This window comes from Leptopilina boulardi, unplaced genomic scaffold (assembly GCF_019393585.1).
Source record: "Leptopilina boulardi isolate dan_hultmark-lab unplaced genomic scaffold, ZJU_Lbou_2.1 LbouV2_19, whole genome shotgun sequence".
Classification (NCBI taxonomy): Eukaryota; Metazoa; Arthropoda; class Insecta; order Hymenoptera; family Figitidae; genus Leptopilina; species Leptopilina boulardi.
This window is the reverse complement of record NW_026137740.1, coordinates 507,123-523,583: the sequence shown is the minus strand read 5'-3', so window position 1 is coordinate 523,583 and position 16,461 is coordinate 507,123. Positions and strand designations below refer to the sequence as shown.

Below are 16,461 nucleotides of genomic sequence, written 5' to 3'. Positions count from 1 at the left end.
GAAGGGGAGCATTTCGTGTGACGTCATTGCCATGCAAAACTGCTCAAGTCAAGTGAAGTACTATTTAAACATTTTAATAGTAATTCGCTGATTTCAGCAGTATACTGCACTCTGCTCTGCTTTATATTTCCATTGTGATTGCATATCACAGTCATATTATTTGTTTTTTTTTACTTAAATTTGTGAAATATTTCATTTTGTGTTATTTTTTAAAAAGAAAGCTTCATATAACTTAACATTTTAATAAAATCAACATGTTGTCAGTTAATGTTGATGCAGGTAATTCCTTAAAAGCAGTTTTTACTTCACATATTCCTTTGACAGTTTCTCAAGTTTGGGATCATATTAAACAATCAAACGTAAGTATTTTTATTTCCATTAAATTCAATACTTACAAACAATTTCAATTTTAATGAACTTGATTTGTAGGATAATCTTAATAAATTTAATAACGTCTTTTATATGGATATGAATTAAGAATTTTATAAACATAACCTACAACTAATAACAAAATGCGAATTGTACGACTTTTTTTCAACCTATTTTAATAAGATTCGACTGAATTTCAATTCAGAAAAAAAATATTTTTAACAAATGAAAGGAATAAATTTTTATTTGTAAAATTACATAGTTTATTCATATTTTTTTGCAGCGGATGATTTCCAGAGAACATTTTTACATAATTTATAATGGACGTCTTGCAAGCGATAGCGATGTTCTCTTTAGAGGTTCTGCGATTGTCACACCTCGATTTTTGGGAGGAAAAGGAGGATTTGGTTCCATGCTTCGAGCGATTGGGGCTCAGATTGAAAAGACGACTAATCGAGAAGCCTGCAGAGATCTTAGCGGAAGGCGTTTACGCGACATTAACGAAGAGAAAAGGCTAAAACTCTGGTTAGAGAAAAAATCAAAAAGTCAAGATGAAGCTTCCGAACGAAAAAAGAGAAAACTGGAGAAACTTTGTTCAGAGCCTAAACATGAATTTAAGGATCAGAAATACGATAATGAACGATCTGTTTTAACTGAAAGAGTCGCCGATGCTGTTGAAGAAGGTTTCAAAGCTGCCGCAGCTGCCTCTACATCCGGCACTAAAAGACTCGCTAAAATTGAAGCAGCAGGTAATAAAAAGAAGAAAATCACCTTAGGTTTTGGTCTGGATCTCGATTCCGATGAACTGGATTCCACTGATGATGATTCTAGTGAATCTCAAAATGAGAGACAATCAGTTGGACAAGAAAACAGTGATTCCGATAATGAGAGTGCAACTCTTGGCGAAAAATCAAAAGTATTGAACAATTCTGAAAAAAATTCAACACATGAAAAGTTTGAAGCAATTACTAATTTAGATAGTGAAGAAAGGTCTGGTAATTCTGTCGAAAAAGAGAAAGAAGTTGATGAATGTAAAAATCCTAACGAAGAAGTTATAGTTGAAAAAGCAGAATCATTTGTAAGTAATTAATAATTATTATTAAGTTTTAATTATTTTACAATAAAGTTATTAATGGTATTTATTTGTTTTGTTGTAAATAAGCAAATATACTTTAATGTTAGAATTGTAATAGAAAGTATGTTATAATTAAAAAAAAAAATACTGAAAATGAGGAATATCCTAAAGTTCTATTCTTATCTTTTCTCTATTTTCTTTCTCAAAGGATGTTAACAGAAATTTTGAGTGGGGAACATTTTCTTTGAAAGCAATAAGAAAAATCCATCTTCTCAGTTGATACATATATTCATTTATAATTTATTGAATTTTCTGGCACCTTTATCATAAATATATTAATTATCAATTAAACTAAACATTAAATTATAGTTATGGAGGCCGTTAATAATATTTTATAAAAGAAAGGAGAGTTTTATTGAAACAAGACATTTTTTATTATTATTATTATTATAGTATTATAAACTTGCAATGTTCATTGGACCCGATTTGAAATGTTAGTTCAGAAATTGTAGATGTCCATCCAGATTGAAAATGATTCTCAATGCCATATTAAATCTGCGCTTCAAGTATTGCACTGAAAAAAAATTCTGGTTAGGCTATATTTAACATTACTTTCCAGTTGCATTAACTAGAATTCTGGTTATTCTAACTAGAATTTTGTTCAGTGTGAGATATCGATGAAAGTTATTATAATTCAACACTGGAAAATGATTTTAAAATAATAATAATAATAATAATAATAATAATATAGTAAGGTACCTAAGAAGCAAAAAATTGTAGGTTATATAATCAACATCAATTGGATTTTCAAACTTACATTTATTTAAACAAATTAACATTGACCTCAATATTAAGGGTTTATGTCATACAGTTTCACAAATAATGCATCGCTCTGCATAGGATAAATACTCCTACTTCACGTCGCACTGAGTTCGGGATCATTAGAAATGATTAAAATGGAGACGTGATAACAAAAGACTAGACGAATTAGACTAGAAAATAATGAAATAAATAAAAACAATTTGAATATGAAGAGTCGTTTTAAGAAGCGATAACGCAACAAGAAGTCGCTCGCAGCAAATCAATCACATTTGAGTATAATCTACTATTCGTAGGTTTTCGCGTTACTTCTAGCGCTATTATTATAGGTATTACGTCAATTTGTCACTCGGCCGATCAATCGTTCGATCACACGGACGAAACTGCTAATTCAACACGAAGAATCTTAAATAATCCTCGGCAAACGAATTACATGGGCTTAAACTTTATTATAATATTACTTCGCATATGTTTTGGGAGTTGTTAACTATCTTGGCTTCTTTTTTTCTCTCCTTAAATTCTTCTTGTTTTAATGCTAATGGCAGCACGGTTACACTGTACGTGCCCCTCTGGCTTGTGAACAATATTTCAATAGCTTCGAAAAATTCCATACAATCTAATACGATTTAGGTTGACTAGATGCACTTTTCACATGTCAGTTCGTGAAAGATGCTCTATCTGAGATCATGCTCTAGCTGAAGAATGCTCGATTGAATTAACACTTGCTCAAATTGCAAGCGCTCAATCCTCATTCCTTTCAAAAACGCACCAATTACCAAATTCTTTAAAAAATTAAAAAATATACCTCAAAAAGTGTTTCAGAGCATCTCCCTTCCATTCGTTAAAAACCTGGCTTCACTCTTTCTCCCTCGATTCTCACTGTGAGCAAAACGGGGGGCTCAACATTTTCCCACCAATTTTAATTTTCCTATATTTCTAGATAAATGCTAGTACAATGATTGGATTACTAAAAATTAAAATGTATCGTGCTCTAAAGAAAGGTACTTAAGAACCCTGGAGGATCGCAAATAATGAATGTGCGACAAATCCGTGCATTTCGTTTGCAAACTGTTATGCGTTAGCCTTAAAACTTTCGTAAACCTAACCTTTGCTTCTTAGAAACCTTTCTTCAGTTTGCGACACAAATTCTCAATTTTGTTAATTTTACTAATTTTTTTTTGGTTATATAAATTTCAATTAATTCAAACAAAAATTTACAATTATATGAAATAGTAAAATAATGAAGAATGAATTTACGTTTAACTCGAACTCTTCATAGGAAAAGTAGAATTTCGAAGAAAAATCTTGCGCTCCAGCGGAATGAAAATTATGAGCTTCTATAATTACATATGAATCCAGAGTGAATTGAAAATTTGAGAAATTGCTTTTATCGGAGATTTCAATATAGTATTGAAACTATCACAAATTTATAATCATCAAGCGCTCGTAGGTTTTTTAAAAACATTTTTTAAAGGGATACTTTATTTACAAGAATGTATATCGCCTGAAAAATTAGTCTTATGAAATGGAAAATCTAGAAATATTAAATTTCTTCATTAATTCGGCGCTTGATAACTGTCAATTGTAGCAAGTGACAAAAATATCAGGTTTACTATCAGGACAGTCGAGGTTTGAACACTCAGATAATTGTTTTCTTAGATTAATTTCAATGTTTTTTTTCTGTTATAATTAATATTTGGAAAGATTTCTATTCCGCATTTTTATTTTCATTATTCTAACAAGACAAGTCTCTGAGTTGCGAAGATCGCTAATGGAGACTAGAATTTTCAATCAGGAAATGACGAATGACGATAGAAAATTATTTCATTATAAAAAATTACAGGACGAAACAAATGAAATAATGTTGAAAGGAGAAGGAGAAGAATTGATATGCTTTTCCGTTTTCTTAAAACTCCCAATGGAATTGTATATCGAATTCTCTTCAAATGAAAAAAAAACTTTTAAATCCGAAATGAAAATATTCTTCCTTCAAATAACGTAGCAAGTACCTAATTTATTATTTCTGAAACTTGAAAATTTTATTAATTTCGTCCTGAAATTTCAAAATTTCTTAATTATAACTTGCTATAATTACAGATGTGTTAATGATAAATCAGGCGAAAATGTAGAAAACACGATATTTGGCGAATAGAGGAAAAAAGTTCCTCAAAGAATTCGCCCCGATGGTTATATAGTTATTATATTTTTTGACAAAGGAAAGCGTACCAAATTTTACCAATTACTCTTATTTTCAATTGTCAATCAAGAATAAGTTATTTTTACCAAGTAGCAAGTTACAAAAATTTTTAATTTGTAATTTCTTGAAATACAAATATATATATATATATATATGTATAACAAGACTATATATTTAAACGTGTTAAAAAAATTGGGTATTATGTAAAATTTTTTTTAAAAACTTGTAACCAGTTACTCATCCATGACTTATATACATTAATATTGTTGTAATTTGGTTTTGTTAAAGAACACTTTCCTTTGTTTTTTTTTATGTTAAAAAATAACGACTATATTTCGCTGGAAATCGAAAACAGTCAGCCGCTGGACGTGGTCCGGCAGTGTTTCGACCGTGTGGTAGACGTCCTAAGATTAATAATTTTACCTATTATAATACATTAGCCAGGCAGCGTAGAAATTATTTTTTGATAAATCAGTTAAATTTCTTATGGAAATAGCACAACTATACACTTGATTAAGATTAGTTTTTAATTTAAAATATATCGCTCGCTAATGAGATATTATTCCCAGATCATTCAATAACGTGATGCTTGATACCTGATAAGAAGGCGTTTCAATCATTTTTTACGTATAGAGAACAATTTTTCAAATGTTCGAACTACTTTTAAAATTTCTTGAGGCAAATGTAATACAAGACCACAAAAAACAGATTAAAATTTTTAAAAGGTAGTAGTGATAAAGTTCAACGAAGAATAACAAAATATCGTTTTGATAACGTTCTAGGGCGATGTTTTAAAAACATGACTAAAAAATAGTAAAACTACATATGCTTTCGCCAAATTTATTCCAAGATTGATGGAATGAAAAAAAATGTAAACACCTTCTTACCTTTAATACGCGCAGATACTGCCTGGTTACCTATTTAATCGCAAAGAAAAAAGAAAAAGGATTTCATATATCAACAAATATCACGATATCGGTGTCTATTGAACTCGACTACTTCAGAACCATGTGAAAAGAAAAAATTTTCATAATGGTTCTAATGAAGTTAACGAACCTAAATTTACTGACTCACACGATGATTGGATCTCTATGTAATAGTCAGAGCTGCTACGTACAAGAATCGGTTTACCCTTGGTACCTCCGTTTCTTAGTAGCTAATCACATTTTATTCTACTTAATATTGCACACGCCGGCACAGGGCCACGGTCCTGTAATAGAGGCCTCAGTGGCCCAAAACGAATAAATTATACAAGACGCCAAATTTGCACCTTCGACAAAAGACAGGGATGAACATCGCAGACCCTGGAAAGAATCCAAAAACGGATTATAAAATTTATTCGATCCCTTTCTTTCTTCAAAGATTTTTGAATTATTCTCGAAATTTTTTTTAAAGATTTGAAATTTATTTCTCTCGAGAATTTTCATATGCGTCGTGAAGATTATGAAGCTAATAACAAATTTGCCTCTCGGGTCATTCTCACGATTCACGCGGAATTGTGTTCCGACTTCTGAGCAGTGTTTCTTACGTAATTATCTCTTATGTACTTGTCTCTTACAGAATTATGTATAATCATACATTTGTATACTATATCGTATATAAGTTCGCGGCCGACCTTATTAACCGCTACTTACATGACTAAACTCGTATCTGTAATATCATTATCAATGTCAGTATATATCGTAATATCTTTATCGTAACTATGCTGTCATTGAGAATTCTTATTTTTTTTGCAATCTCAAATCGTAATTATGATTTTTAGATCTCCATCGCTATTCGTGTGAGTACAATCCAAGTCTGGGAATGATAAAATTAAAATCGTGGACACGATTTTTTAAGCAAGTCTTGAAACTAAATTTGCTTCTTTTAAAAGTAAAATTAGACTTTGAAAAATTGTTTCTGATTTGGAATAGACTTATTGGATTTCTATTAGGTTTGAATTAGATTGATTGGGTTTCAATTACATGAATTTAGATTAGATTTATAACATTTTAATTATTGTGACTAACTAGTGACTAGCTAGTCTCATGACTAGATTCTATATATTAGACCTCATATAATTTTCGAAAAGCAAATTTCGTTCTTCGCGTTATAGATTGAAATCAGAAGTGAATTTCATCCTAATTTAGTGTTTATCAGACTGAAACTTCTTATCAAGAGATAAGCAATTTTATACTTATAATCTGATAAGAATTTATCTTGTTCGTTTTGATAATTAGAGTTTCATTCACTTCTAATATTTTAACGATAATTGCTTCTTAAAAAGTATCCACGATTTTTTCCAATGATCACAGCCCAATGTCATCTAAACCGTCGTTACGTACTGACGAACCTCAGCACCTTCAGACGCAGACCACGGATCATAGTTCGGAACCTCTTCACTCTTGGCACGATTGGGAATTCTGGATGAATGTCTAGATCGACGTCTTGGCACGTCTTCACTGAGAGAACGTTTTGTAGCACTAATGTTCTTTGGAACTTCCAAAAGCGCCTGGGATCGTACAAGTTGCGGCCGTTGACGACTTTTGGGATCTTCACTTGAGGCTCTAATGATACCTTTCGGTGGAGCAAGTTTATTCTCGTCCACGTGTTTGCTTTCGGATCTTCCTCTCAAACCTAATTTTCTGATTGACTTTAAAGTAGAAGTCTTCTCTGGAGGTGACGGGGTTGGAATTCTAATTTTGATTGGAGTTGCCGGTTCCATCGGAGACCAGATTGGAGTTGAGATCTCCACGGAGGTTTCAATTTTTGGTGGTGTTTTCGGTGGAGACTCGTCCTTCCAACCCCCTTGATATATTGGAAATGGAGAGACTTGATTTAACAGTCGTAGACGGAATTCTTCGTCTTCGTCCCGACAGGGAGTTGCCTCTGGTGGTGGAATGTGAGGAGGTGTGACGTTATGGAAAGGCGACCAGTCTTTAGGCTCTTCTTCTTCTTCAGGAATTAGCTCAGGAATCATGTCCCCAGCATCTGAGGGAGAGCAATCGTATGGAGTCCATTTGATCTCGCTGATTCGCTTCGTCTCCCGCTTCTTGATCCCGATGTTAGGCAATGGAGAGTAGCCTTCATAAGGAGCCCACTTGGCGTTTGTGATCATGATGTCTGGAGAAATGAGCCGCTTGATAATTCGATTATCCATTCTCATCACTTGTCTAGGATCCGGTTCCGGGGAAATGCTTCTCCGAACGCTATACTTGTGCCGCTCCTTTAAACTCTTGGTTTTTGAATCATCGTGACTCTTGGACCATTTCGAGTCCTTTTGAGCTGGGAGAGAGAAATGTGATTTGCCCGCCCACAACGATCGGAGACTTTTCTTACTCTCTGGACTCAAGACCTTCTCCTTCGTACTGGACTTTCTGTCCTGTGTACTCTGAGTTCGAGATGTTTTAAAGAGTTCAGTGGGTCTGGAGAATTTCCTTGGTTTGGCAATTTCTGGAGCTACAGTTGTTGGACCTGGATCGGCACTTGTGCTTGGTAAAGGTCGAATCTCTCGGGCTCGGTCTTGGATTTTTTCGTCCTTAGCGTGTCGATTGTCTTCGCTGGCGTGTTTCCTCAATTCTGGCCTCTCCACCTGAAGAGTCGATGGCTTCTCGAAAGATCTCGAGGGCACGAGATCTCGCAACAGAGGACGTTCCTCTTTTTCGACGGTGGGTGAAGGTGCGACGATCTTTGACTTGGGACAGGTGCACCTCGGTTTCGGATTCGGCAGCACTTCGGGAACTTGGAGAGTCCATCTGGCTTCGCGACCCATTCTTGTATCGTCGCTCGCATGCTTTCTAAGATCATGCGGAGGAGTCAGAAGTCCCTGGACTGACCATTTATCAGTCTCTGCGCTGTGATGTTTCCTGAGGTCTCCTCTCTCAGGTTTCTTCTCCTCGGGCGTGGCAGGAGTGTGACAGGAGCACTTTCCCCTTTTGGAGAGTTCCAAGTCGGTTTTCGAAGCATGGAGCTCCCATCGATACTCGGTTCCATCGCTTGCGTGTCTTCTTAAACCCCAGAGAGCATCGTCCGGTGAAAGGAAACTCGTGTTGGCCCATCGCGTTTCAGTGCTCCGGATCTTTTGTAATTCAGGACGTGCACTGGCTCCAAATTCCTCGCAGCCGCATATTTGTTCCGTGAAACGTGCGTCCGCCGGTGCTAGCTCAATCGCATCCAGATCCTCGATTGTGTAGAAAATTTCACCCTTCCTCTTTTGGCCACAGGAGATGCAGCGACCAGGCTCACCTTGAGCATTATCCTCTTCGTGGCGAGACTGTGGATCCTGCTGAGATGGCTCTTGCTGCTCCTGAGTCGAGGTCGAGGGGTCATGCTGCGAGAGCTGCTCTGCATTCAGAGGCCCGTCGTCAGAGGGTTGTGGCGTCGCAGCCGTGCCTGGCGATTCGCACCAACAGGTGTGTGTAGCTCCGTCAAGCTGCCTTGGTGGGAACCGCGACTCCGGAGACGACGAGGCTTCGCTCTAAACCATTCCCAGTCAGATTGACTAGATCTCCGGCTCCGCAGGCCTGAAATTCCACAACAATTCAAAATTAAAGAAGCATGTTGGTCACATCATGTTTTTTGGAAGGTGTCTCTTTAATGTTTGGAACTTGTCAACAAAAACGACTTTTTTAAAATTGAAACTCAAGATATTAGTATTTGGAAAAAATTCTTGAAAAAGGCCTTTCTTCGTTAAGTAAAATTTATGTCTTAAAGGAAGTAATTAACTTATTCTCACCTTCAGTTCAGTGAAGATTTCGGTGAAGAATCCAGGCTCGCTGTTAATGCGGAGCATCTTGGAGCTGAGTCGGTTGACGATCAAGAGGCACCTGTCCCAGAATTTGTCTTTGCTGTCTTCAACGAGGAATGGCTTAAGGGGATAACTTATTTCGTTACCCATGTAACTGTAGCTTAAATAGAGACACGTCAAAACTGTCGCCTGAAGCTCCTTCTCTGAAGCTTCATCTCCATCCACCAGTTCTCTTACCAACATATAGACGAACACAACGTTGGCAGGATTTATAAAGGCAACGTCCTGAAAAGTAAAAAAGAACCGTCAATTAGATTTTTTGCCCTTTATCAAACGTTTTTCAAATTCATCTACTATAATCGGAGAAAATACTTGATTTCTTTAAATTTTTTCTAACTGATTTGAAACGTTCTTTTATAGATTTAAAATTGTGAAAATTATCTATTTCGATTGATTTCAGAAATTGAAGTATTATCGGGCTAGCTTGCCAGGGTGGGAAATAATGAGACTTATCATCACCTCTTGGGATGATCATTGGAAAGAATTACGGTGGGCAAATCTTATCCGAAATGACCACCAAAAATTGGGGATAGTCCGTATATGCAGAAAACTGTTTAAATCAGATATTGACGGAGAAGAAAGAGATTTTTGTTTAAAATATATATTTCTTGTAATGTAACATGATCGTTACAGCAGTATTTTTTCTTCTTTAATGTAGACGTTGAAAAAGTATACAGATTCTAAATGACAGATTAGGTTTTCTAAATGTGTGTATTTAATCTTGGTGTAAAGATTACTATACAAAAGAAGCCTCACTTTACACACAAATCAGATTACAATACAAGAAGTGAGGCTTCCTGTAAACCACAAGTTTTTAATCATCGAGTCAATAAATTATTTCATTTAGATATTTTTCTTAAATTCCAAAAATTATTTATTCTGACAATATTAAGAAATATTTCCTGACTATGCTCTAATATAATAATGGTTATATTTAATAATAATAGTTAATAATATAATGGTGCTGCCTATATTTTTAAAAATTTATTTTATAAGTATTCGTACTAATTGCTGGTAACTGCTAATTTTATTTGTCTAATTAAAAACATATTTCCGGATTGATTCCATTTATTTACTTATAAACTACAACATGTTTATTGCCCCGTATAATCAATGCCTAAACACAAGGATGATTCATGACTCGTCTCTAGTTACGTGCATTGCTCACGAATTGCTGGATAGAACCCTGACATCCTCCCGACAAGAATCAGATCGATAATTCATTTTAGAAAAATACACCATACTCAAGGCAACACAACTCGCAGGAGAATCGATTTTATTGTGTACATAAAGAGAAAGTATAAAAATAATTTTTTTCATTTTAACTGGAAATTCATAGAACGAAAGAGAAAATGTAATATATGACATTATAACTCAAGAAACTTGATTATAAATAGTACTTGACACTTGGAGATTTGTTATCGAGAAACGAGCTAAAAAGCACCAACAGGAAATAGGTGTTAAATTATTCCATTTATCGGAATTTGAGGAAACGATTTTGTCAATTACATAATTTATTAATTAAATATAAATCGATATATTGGATTCTTTCTTGAAATTAAAAGTAAAAGTGTCGAATTACTTAGGTACTACGAAAAAAATACGAAATACAAATTTTGTTTCTAAATAACTTCCTGAAAGTTTTCTGATGAAAAATCTCAATAAAAATTTAATAATTTATAATAACAACAGCTTAAAGAAAATTTTGAATTTTTTGAAATTAGACTTTCAGAAATAAAATTGAATTTTCATTTGGTTTAAGTGTTATTTGTAGCTTGTGTAAAAGTGATTAGTGAATCAGGACGTAGCAAAGTCCGATCCAGTTAGAATCTGGAGGCAAGTGAACTAGCTGGGAACACCAGGCGAGACCCTGCAGTGACCCAGCATAGAAGGATCGATGCCCTCGATACATTTTCTCTAACCATCAGCAACCTGCTGCTTTTGTTACCAACGGAGGTATACAACTTGCGAGCGTCGCGACGCCTTTGACGCCCTCAACTGCCCCTACTGCTATACATGCTCTATTACCGATAATATGTGTAAGTGATAAGTGCATATGCCACATTACTTTTCAAGTGTATGAACTACATACAAGTATATATTTGCTCAACTTTATTCCATGCGTATGACCGAGATTACAGTTTTTAAAAGCTCCAGAGATTCTGAAAGCATGTTTATTCTACCTAGGAAAATTGCAATTATCGACTTTGTTTTATAAATTTATTGAAAAATCAGCGAGAATTTTTTATCACACAACCTCACATTTTGTTGACAACCGCTATTTAAATTTGCAATTTGTGGTGAAATTTTTTAAACATAATAAACTAAAAAACTTAAAAGGGAGACAAGTTCGCCCAAAATGAAATCATAAGAGTCCTCGACATTTAACGCAACAATTGAACATGGAAATTGAACTTCTCGCCCAACGTTTTTCATTGCATAAAAAGATGATAGGTACTTTTTTTATATTTTAACTTGAAAATTACAAACATAACTAAAAGTTTTAAGGTCCCTTTTCACGTGAACGTCACAAAATATTAATTTAATTATTTTATCAAAAAATTGACAGTATAGTACCAAATCAAAATACGAGTTTAATTAAATTTTATCTAAGTATAGATTAGTTATTTTATTTATATACAGGAAGCTATTGGTGGATACGATAGTATCAATTAATAATTATTACCAAGTTTCTTGTAATGACGAATCGTCTATAAATAACAGGTAAGCTTTACACTCTTTTGTCTCTGAAAAATATTGTATATAAGAAACACTGCGTGGATGATAAGTATAAGGAGGCGATATAACGTTAGGTCGATATTTCATGGGGGTTAGCGCCCTACGTTCTATCCCTGCGAGTTTCTCAACTGCGAATCGTCTGTTCTTTCATGTGCAGGAGTTTTAATTAAATTTGCGAAGCCGATTTTTCAGGATATGCGTCACTGGAACTGATGATTGCCTTAATTAGAGTTTGCACTAAGGGCTCTCAAATTTTATTCCGGAAATCGAAATTTTCTGAATGTTCATATAAATTCCAATACCTTCGGGTTTGGAATTTCAATTTACTTTTACTATATTTTTGTTTGAAAATTAAAAAAAAATAACGGAGCGGAAATTAAACAGTCGATGATATTTTAATTGTGAATAAAAATTCAACCGCAAAGTACATAATGAGTTATAAAAGTTATACTAATTCAAACAATGAGTATACAAATAATTAAAAATAATAAAAATGAATATTTAGTATATATTGAACAGTAAAGAAGGAACCTAACATCCAGAAACAAATTTTCGAGAAAACGACTACTATAAAGTTAACAAAGTCGATACTTATGCGCTTGCGTGCTGCAGTGCGTTGAAATTCGTTACTTGGTGTTTTTTTGGGGTCACTGATTACAAATTTGACATAAAAATTTAAAAATTCAAAATGGCGGATCCAATATGTCGGAAAAAATGTTCGGAATTTATCGGATTCGCCTAAAACTGGTTACTCAGGGGTTTTCGAGGTCGTTGATTACGATTCTATTATTATTATTAGAATTATTTGCTGATTGAAACAGTCAAATCTGTTTTACCGATTAATTATAATGCAGATTCGACTGTTCTGTTCTGCCGATTAATGATTAATTCATTTGTTAAATTTCAGTTAAAATAAAAAATATGTATTATTGTAATAAATTGCATCGTTTTTGACTATTTTCTTAAAATTTTATGATAAATCTTTTTGGAGCTCTTATTCAACAAAAGCTCTACAATATTTCTTTACACGCAGTTTATTTTAAATTAATATCTCTATTTTTGGTTGACTTGCATTTTTTTAAATCGAAATATCGTGGTTTAAAATAATTTTACAAATTACAAAAAATATTCGTGATATACTGAGAATGAAACTCCTCCCTTCCCATAACGTGACGTCATTTATAAAAGTTCCCTTATAGAGAGAAACCTAAATTTTTATGAAGAAAATATTGAAATTATTTTTAGAAAAAGGTCAAAATTATTTATAGAAAATATATTATATAGTTATATTGAAAGAGAAAAATTACGTTGTAGAAAGAAAACCGAAAGGAACGCATGAAAATTTTCCAAATTAGACTTGCAGGAATTTTTGTGATGTTGAATTAAAAATTATCAAATTTACTATTTTATTTAATAATTTGGCAGAATTTTAAAAAAGTTTATTTTTTAATGAGCCCAATTTTCCCACAGATTTAACGATTGAATGAATAAAATCTAGGTAAAAGGTAAGAGTCGACCATATGTAAAACAAACGAGCGTTTGACAATGAACGAAAATTGCTCCACATACGTATGGGTTCTTTTAATTAAATTTTCTCCGACCTTCTATTTCCGCTCTAAAAGATTTTAGTGATCTTGTCTAGACGGGACATTATTTAAGTAGATGTGTTATGTTTTCTAATTTACAATCATCATTTTCTCGTTTTTAAATTTTTAATTTCTCTAATGTTGAAATGAAATTTTATTTTAAGTCACAGACATAAGCGTTTAATTTTTAATGGACATTTCAAAATAGAAGGAAGTATTATTATCACAGTAATTTCAAAATTTTATAATTTCTTTTTACATTAAAATATTTTTAATTTTTTACTTAAAAATAATTTGTTGAAAAGTTAAACAGTCAAGTATATATAATACTCATTTATGATCATTTTATAATCCTACTTGGAAAAAAGATATTTCACATGCATAACAAAAAATTAAATTGAATTTCAAGAGAAATTCTCATGAAATGTAAATTAATTTTTTTCCAGTCAATTTATTGCGTTCACGATGTGAGTAACATATGGTGAAGGCGATAAAGAAACAATTTCCAGGTTGCTTGAAATTTGTTTTGTACCGCCCTCATATTTGGGTCAATTAGGAATCTATTCTAATGACCTGTGGAGTACAATACGACGCAATAGAAAAATTGACAAGTTTTTCAATACAAGAAATACGTAGGTAAAAAAAGTACAACTGTCTAAAATGTATAAATGTATAAATATAGCCCAAAAAAGCATGAGAAATACACAATGATCAATATGAACTTTTAAATAGTTTAGTACATTTGAAGAGAAAGAAAATAAATCAGAAAAATTGATTAAAATTTTTTATTTGATTTCGAGAAGTTTAATATAATATATTAATTACAATGTGCCCCCACTTTTCTCAAAATTCTGATGTTATTAACTCTGTTAACCGACCAAAATAGGGCGGTTAAGTTAATCTTCAAAGATGGTGGGACATAAAAGACTGTACTGAAAAAAAAATTCTGGTTAGGCTATATTTACCATTACTTTCTAGTTAAAATAACCAGAATTCTGGTTATTCTAACGAGAATTTTTTTCCAGTGTGATTAAATTAAACTAATCTGGAATTAACTACTTAATCGGAGTTGGTGAAACCTGCACTAAGAGCTAAGAAAATTTAATACGCAATTAAAAAAAGGTTGATTTAAATTTCAAAAGAGCCTCACTCGCTTGAAATTTAAATCAACTTTTCACGTGGAATAGATTTTTGAAATAGGATACCAAACGAGCATTTATTCTTGAGTTTGTAATTTTTCAGTAACTTAAAATGTAAAATAACTTGAAAGAACGTATTTGAAATTAAAAGGGGATTTTTTTTATTTTCAAAGGGAGTGCAACTACCCTTTTGTTTGACCGCCTCGGAATTTGCACATGCGAGCGCATTAATGTTCAGTCGAAATCTCCCCATTCCCAATTAAATACATACTCTTCTCGAGGGGTGACTGTACCCGATGGTATATTATACATTTTTCCACACCCTTAAAGGGGAGACGCTTTGCGACGTTGCCGACGAACCGTCGCCACGTGACCGATACCCCAATCCCCTTAAAATCTTTCCACATTGCGGTACACATTTTGACGACAAAGTGCTTTTTTACATAAGGACTCTTGCTTATAAATTTAATTTTTTCTCTTTTTGTACGTCGACCTTGGCGAATAAAAAATAATATAATGACTCAAATTTGTTTCCTGCAATATTATTATTATATATTTTATTATTTGTCAGTAATGAGTTAAATGGAAATGTTTTATCTTGTTAAATGAAAAGTTTGTTTTTTGTTTGGCTAACCGTAAAGTAAAAAAAAAGTTAAATATTTAATGAAAAAGATGTTAATAAAATATATAAATGAGAATTTCATTGATTTTCTTTAAGTAGATAAAAAGGGCTGGAGAAACACTTTGTTACAAGTGTGCGCGTCATTCGATAGTATTTCGTCAGGATTCGTGTGGGAGTTGTATGTATATCACGTAAAGAATAATATATAAAAGTTTTATAGAATTTTCGAGACTTTAACTGGAAATAATTTTTCATTATTTGCACGACTTTCATTCGCATAATTTATTTTACCTTTACATATATTATACTTCAAAATGTTCCAAGTATAATTAATTATTCTTTTATGTTTTTAAACATAAAATACTCAAAACTTTTTTTTATCGATATCAGTAAAATTTAGAGGAATTTAGTTTTGCAGAAATTGACCATAAAATAAATATTTTGATATGAATTTTGTAAATTTTAAATACGTTTTTTAATTATGTAAATTCGACAATTTTTTGAAAATTTTACTTAAACACTTAATATTTTTTTTTATAAAAAATTGTTCTTGAACATTAACTGACTTTTATTTATTATTTAAATGATTAATTAATTTTGATTAAATTGAAACAAATATAAATGACTGAAAATGAGTTCAATTAACGATTTATTTCTGAAGTCTGTGACGTTTGCATAGTATTAAAATTATTTATAAATTTCCAAGTTTGTATTATATTTGCGATGACATAAAACGACACCCACCCATTACGTACGTTATTTATATATTATGAAACATGTTTACAATATTCTTTAATTTATTTTTACAACTGATATTAAATTTAATTAAAAATGTAACAAACTGCACGTTGTACTTTATAATGATATTAATTTACTTATATCAATTATATATTTATTTATATTGACGACAAGTAATTATTAGAATGTGTGGTGATGATGATGATAATAATAATAATAATAATAATTTTGTATCTATTCAGAAAACAATTTTGTTTGAATCAACCAAATAAATGCACTGCTATACAATTTAACAAACATTTAGTTCATTTAACTAAATTATTCAATTGAATTCTTTTATGATTTATTGTATTTGACTAAATATACGCTTATTCAAAGACAATTATTTGGT

At 32.4% G+C, this 16,461-nt stretch overlaps 2 protein-coding genes across 2 annotated transcripts in view; one reads left to right on the top strand and one right to left on the bottom strand.

Annotated features, from left to right (window-relative positions):
* The first annotated feature begins 87 nt into the window (after positions 1-87).
* LOC127277903 (replication stress response regulator SDE2) lies at positions 88-1,607 on the top strand. Its single transcript, XM_051299348.1, has 2 exons — positions 88-359; positions 653-1,607. The coding sequence occupies exons 1-2, from the start codon at positions 255-257 to the stop codon at positions 1,457-1,459; spliced, it is 912 nt and encodes a 303-aa protein (XP_051155305.1). The 5' UTR covers positions 88-254; the 3' UTR covers positions 1,460-1,607.
* Positions 1,608-2,243: 636 nt separating this feature from the next.
* The window catches only part of LOC127277874 (uncharacterized), a 21,310-nt gene continuing 7,092 nt past the window's right edge, over positions 2,244-16,461 (bottom strand). The window contains exons 4-5 of the mRNA XM_051299271.1: positions 9,175-9,471; positions 2,244-8,916 (exon numbers count right to left, since the gene is read on the bottom strand). Coding sequence (XP_051155228.1) covers positions 6,766-8,916; positions 9,175-9,471 — 2,448 coding nt within the window. The 3' untranslated portion in view covers positions 2,244-6,765. The remainder of the gene's footprint in view (positions 8,917-9,174; positions 9,472-16,461) is intronic.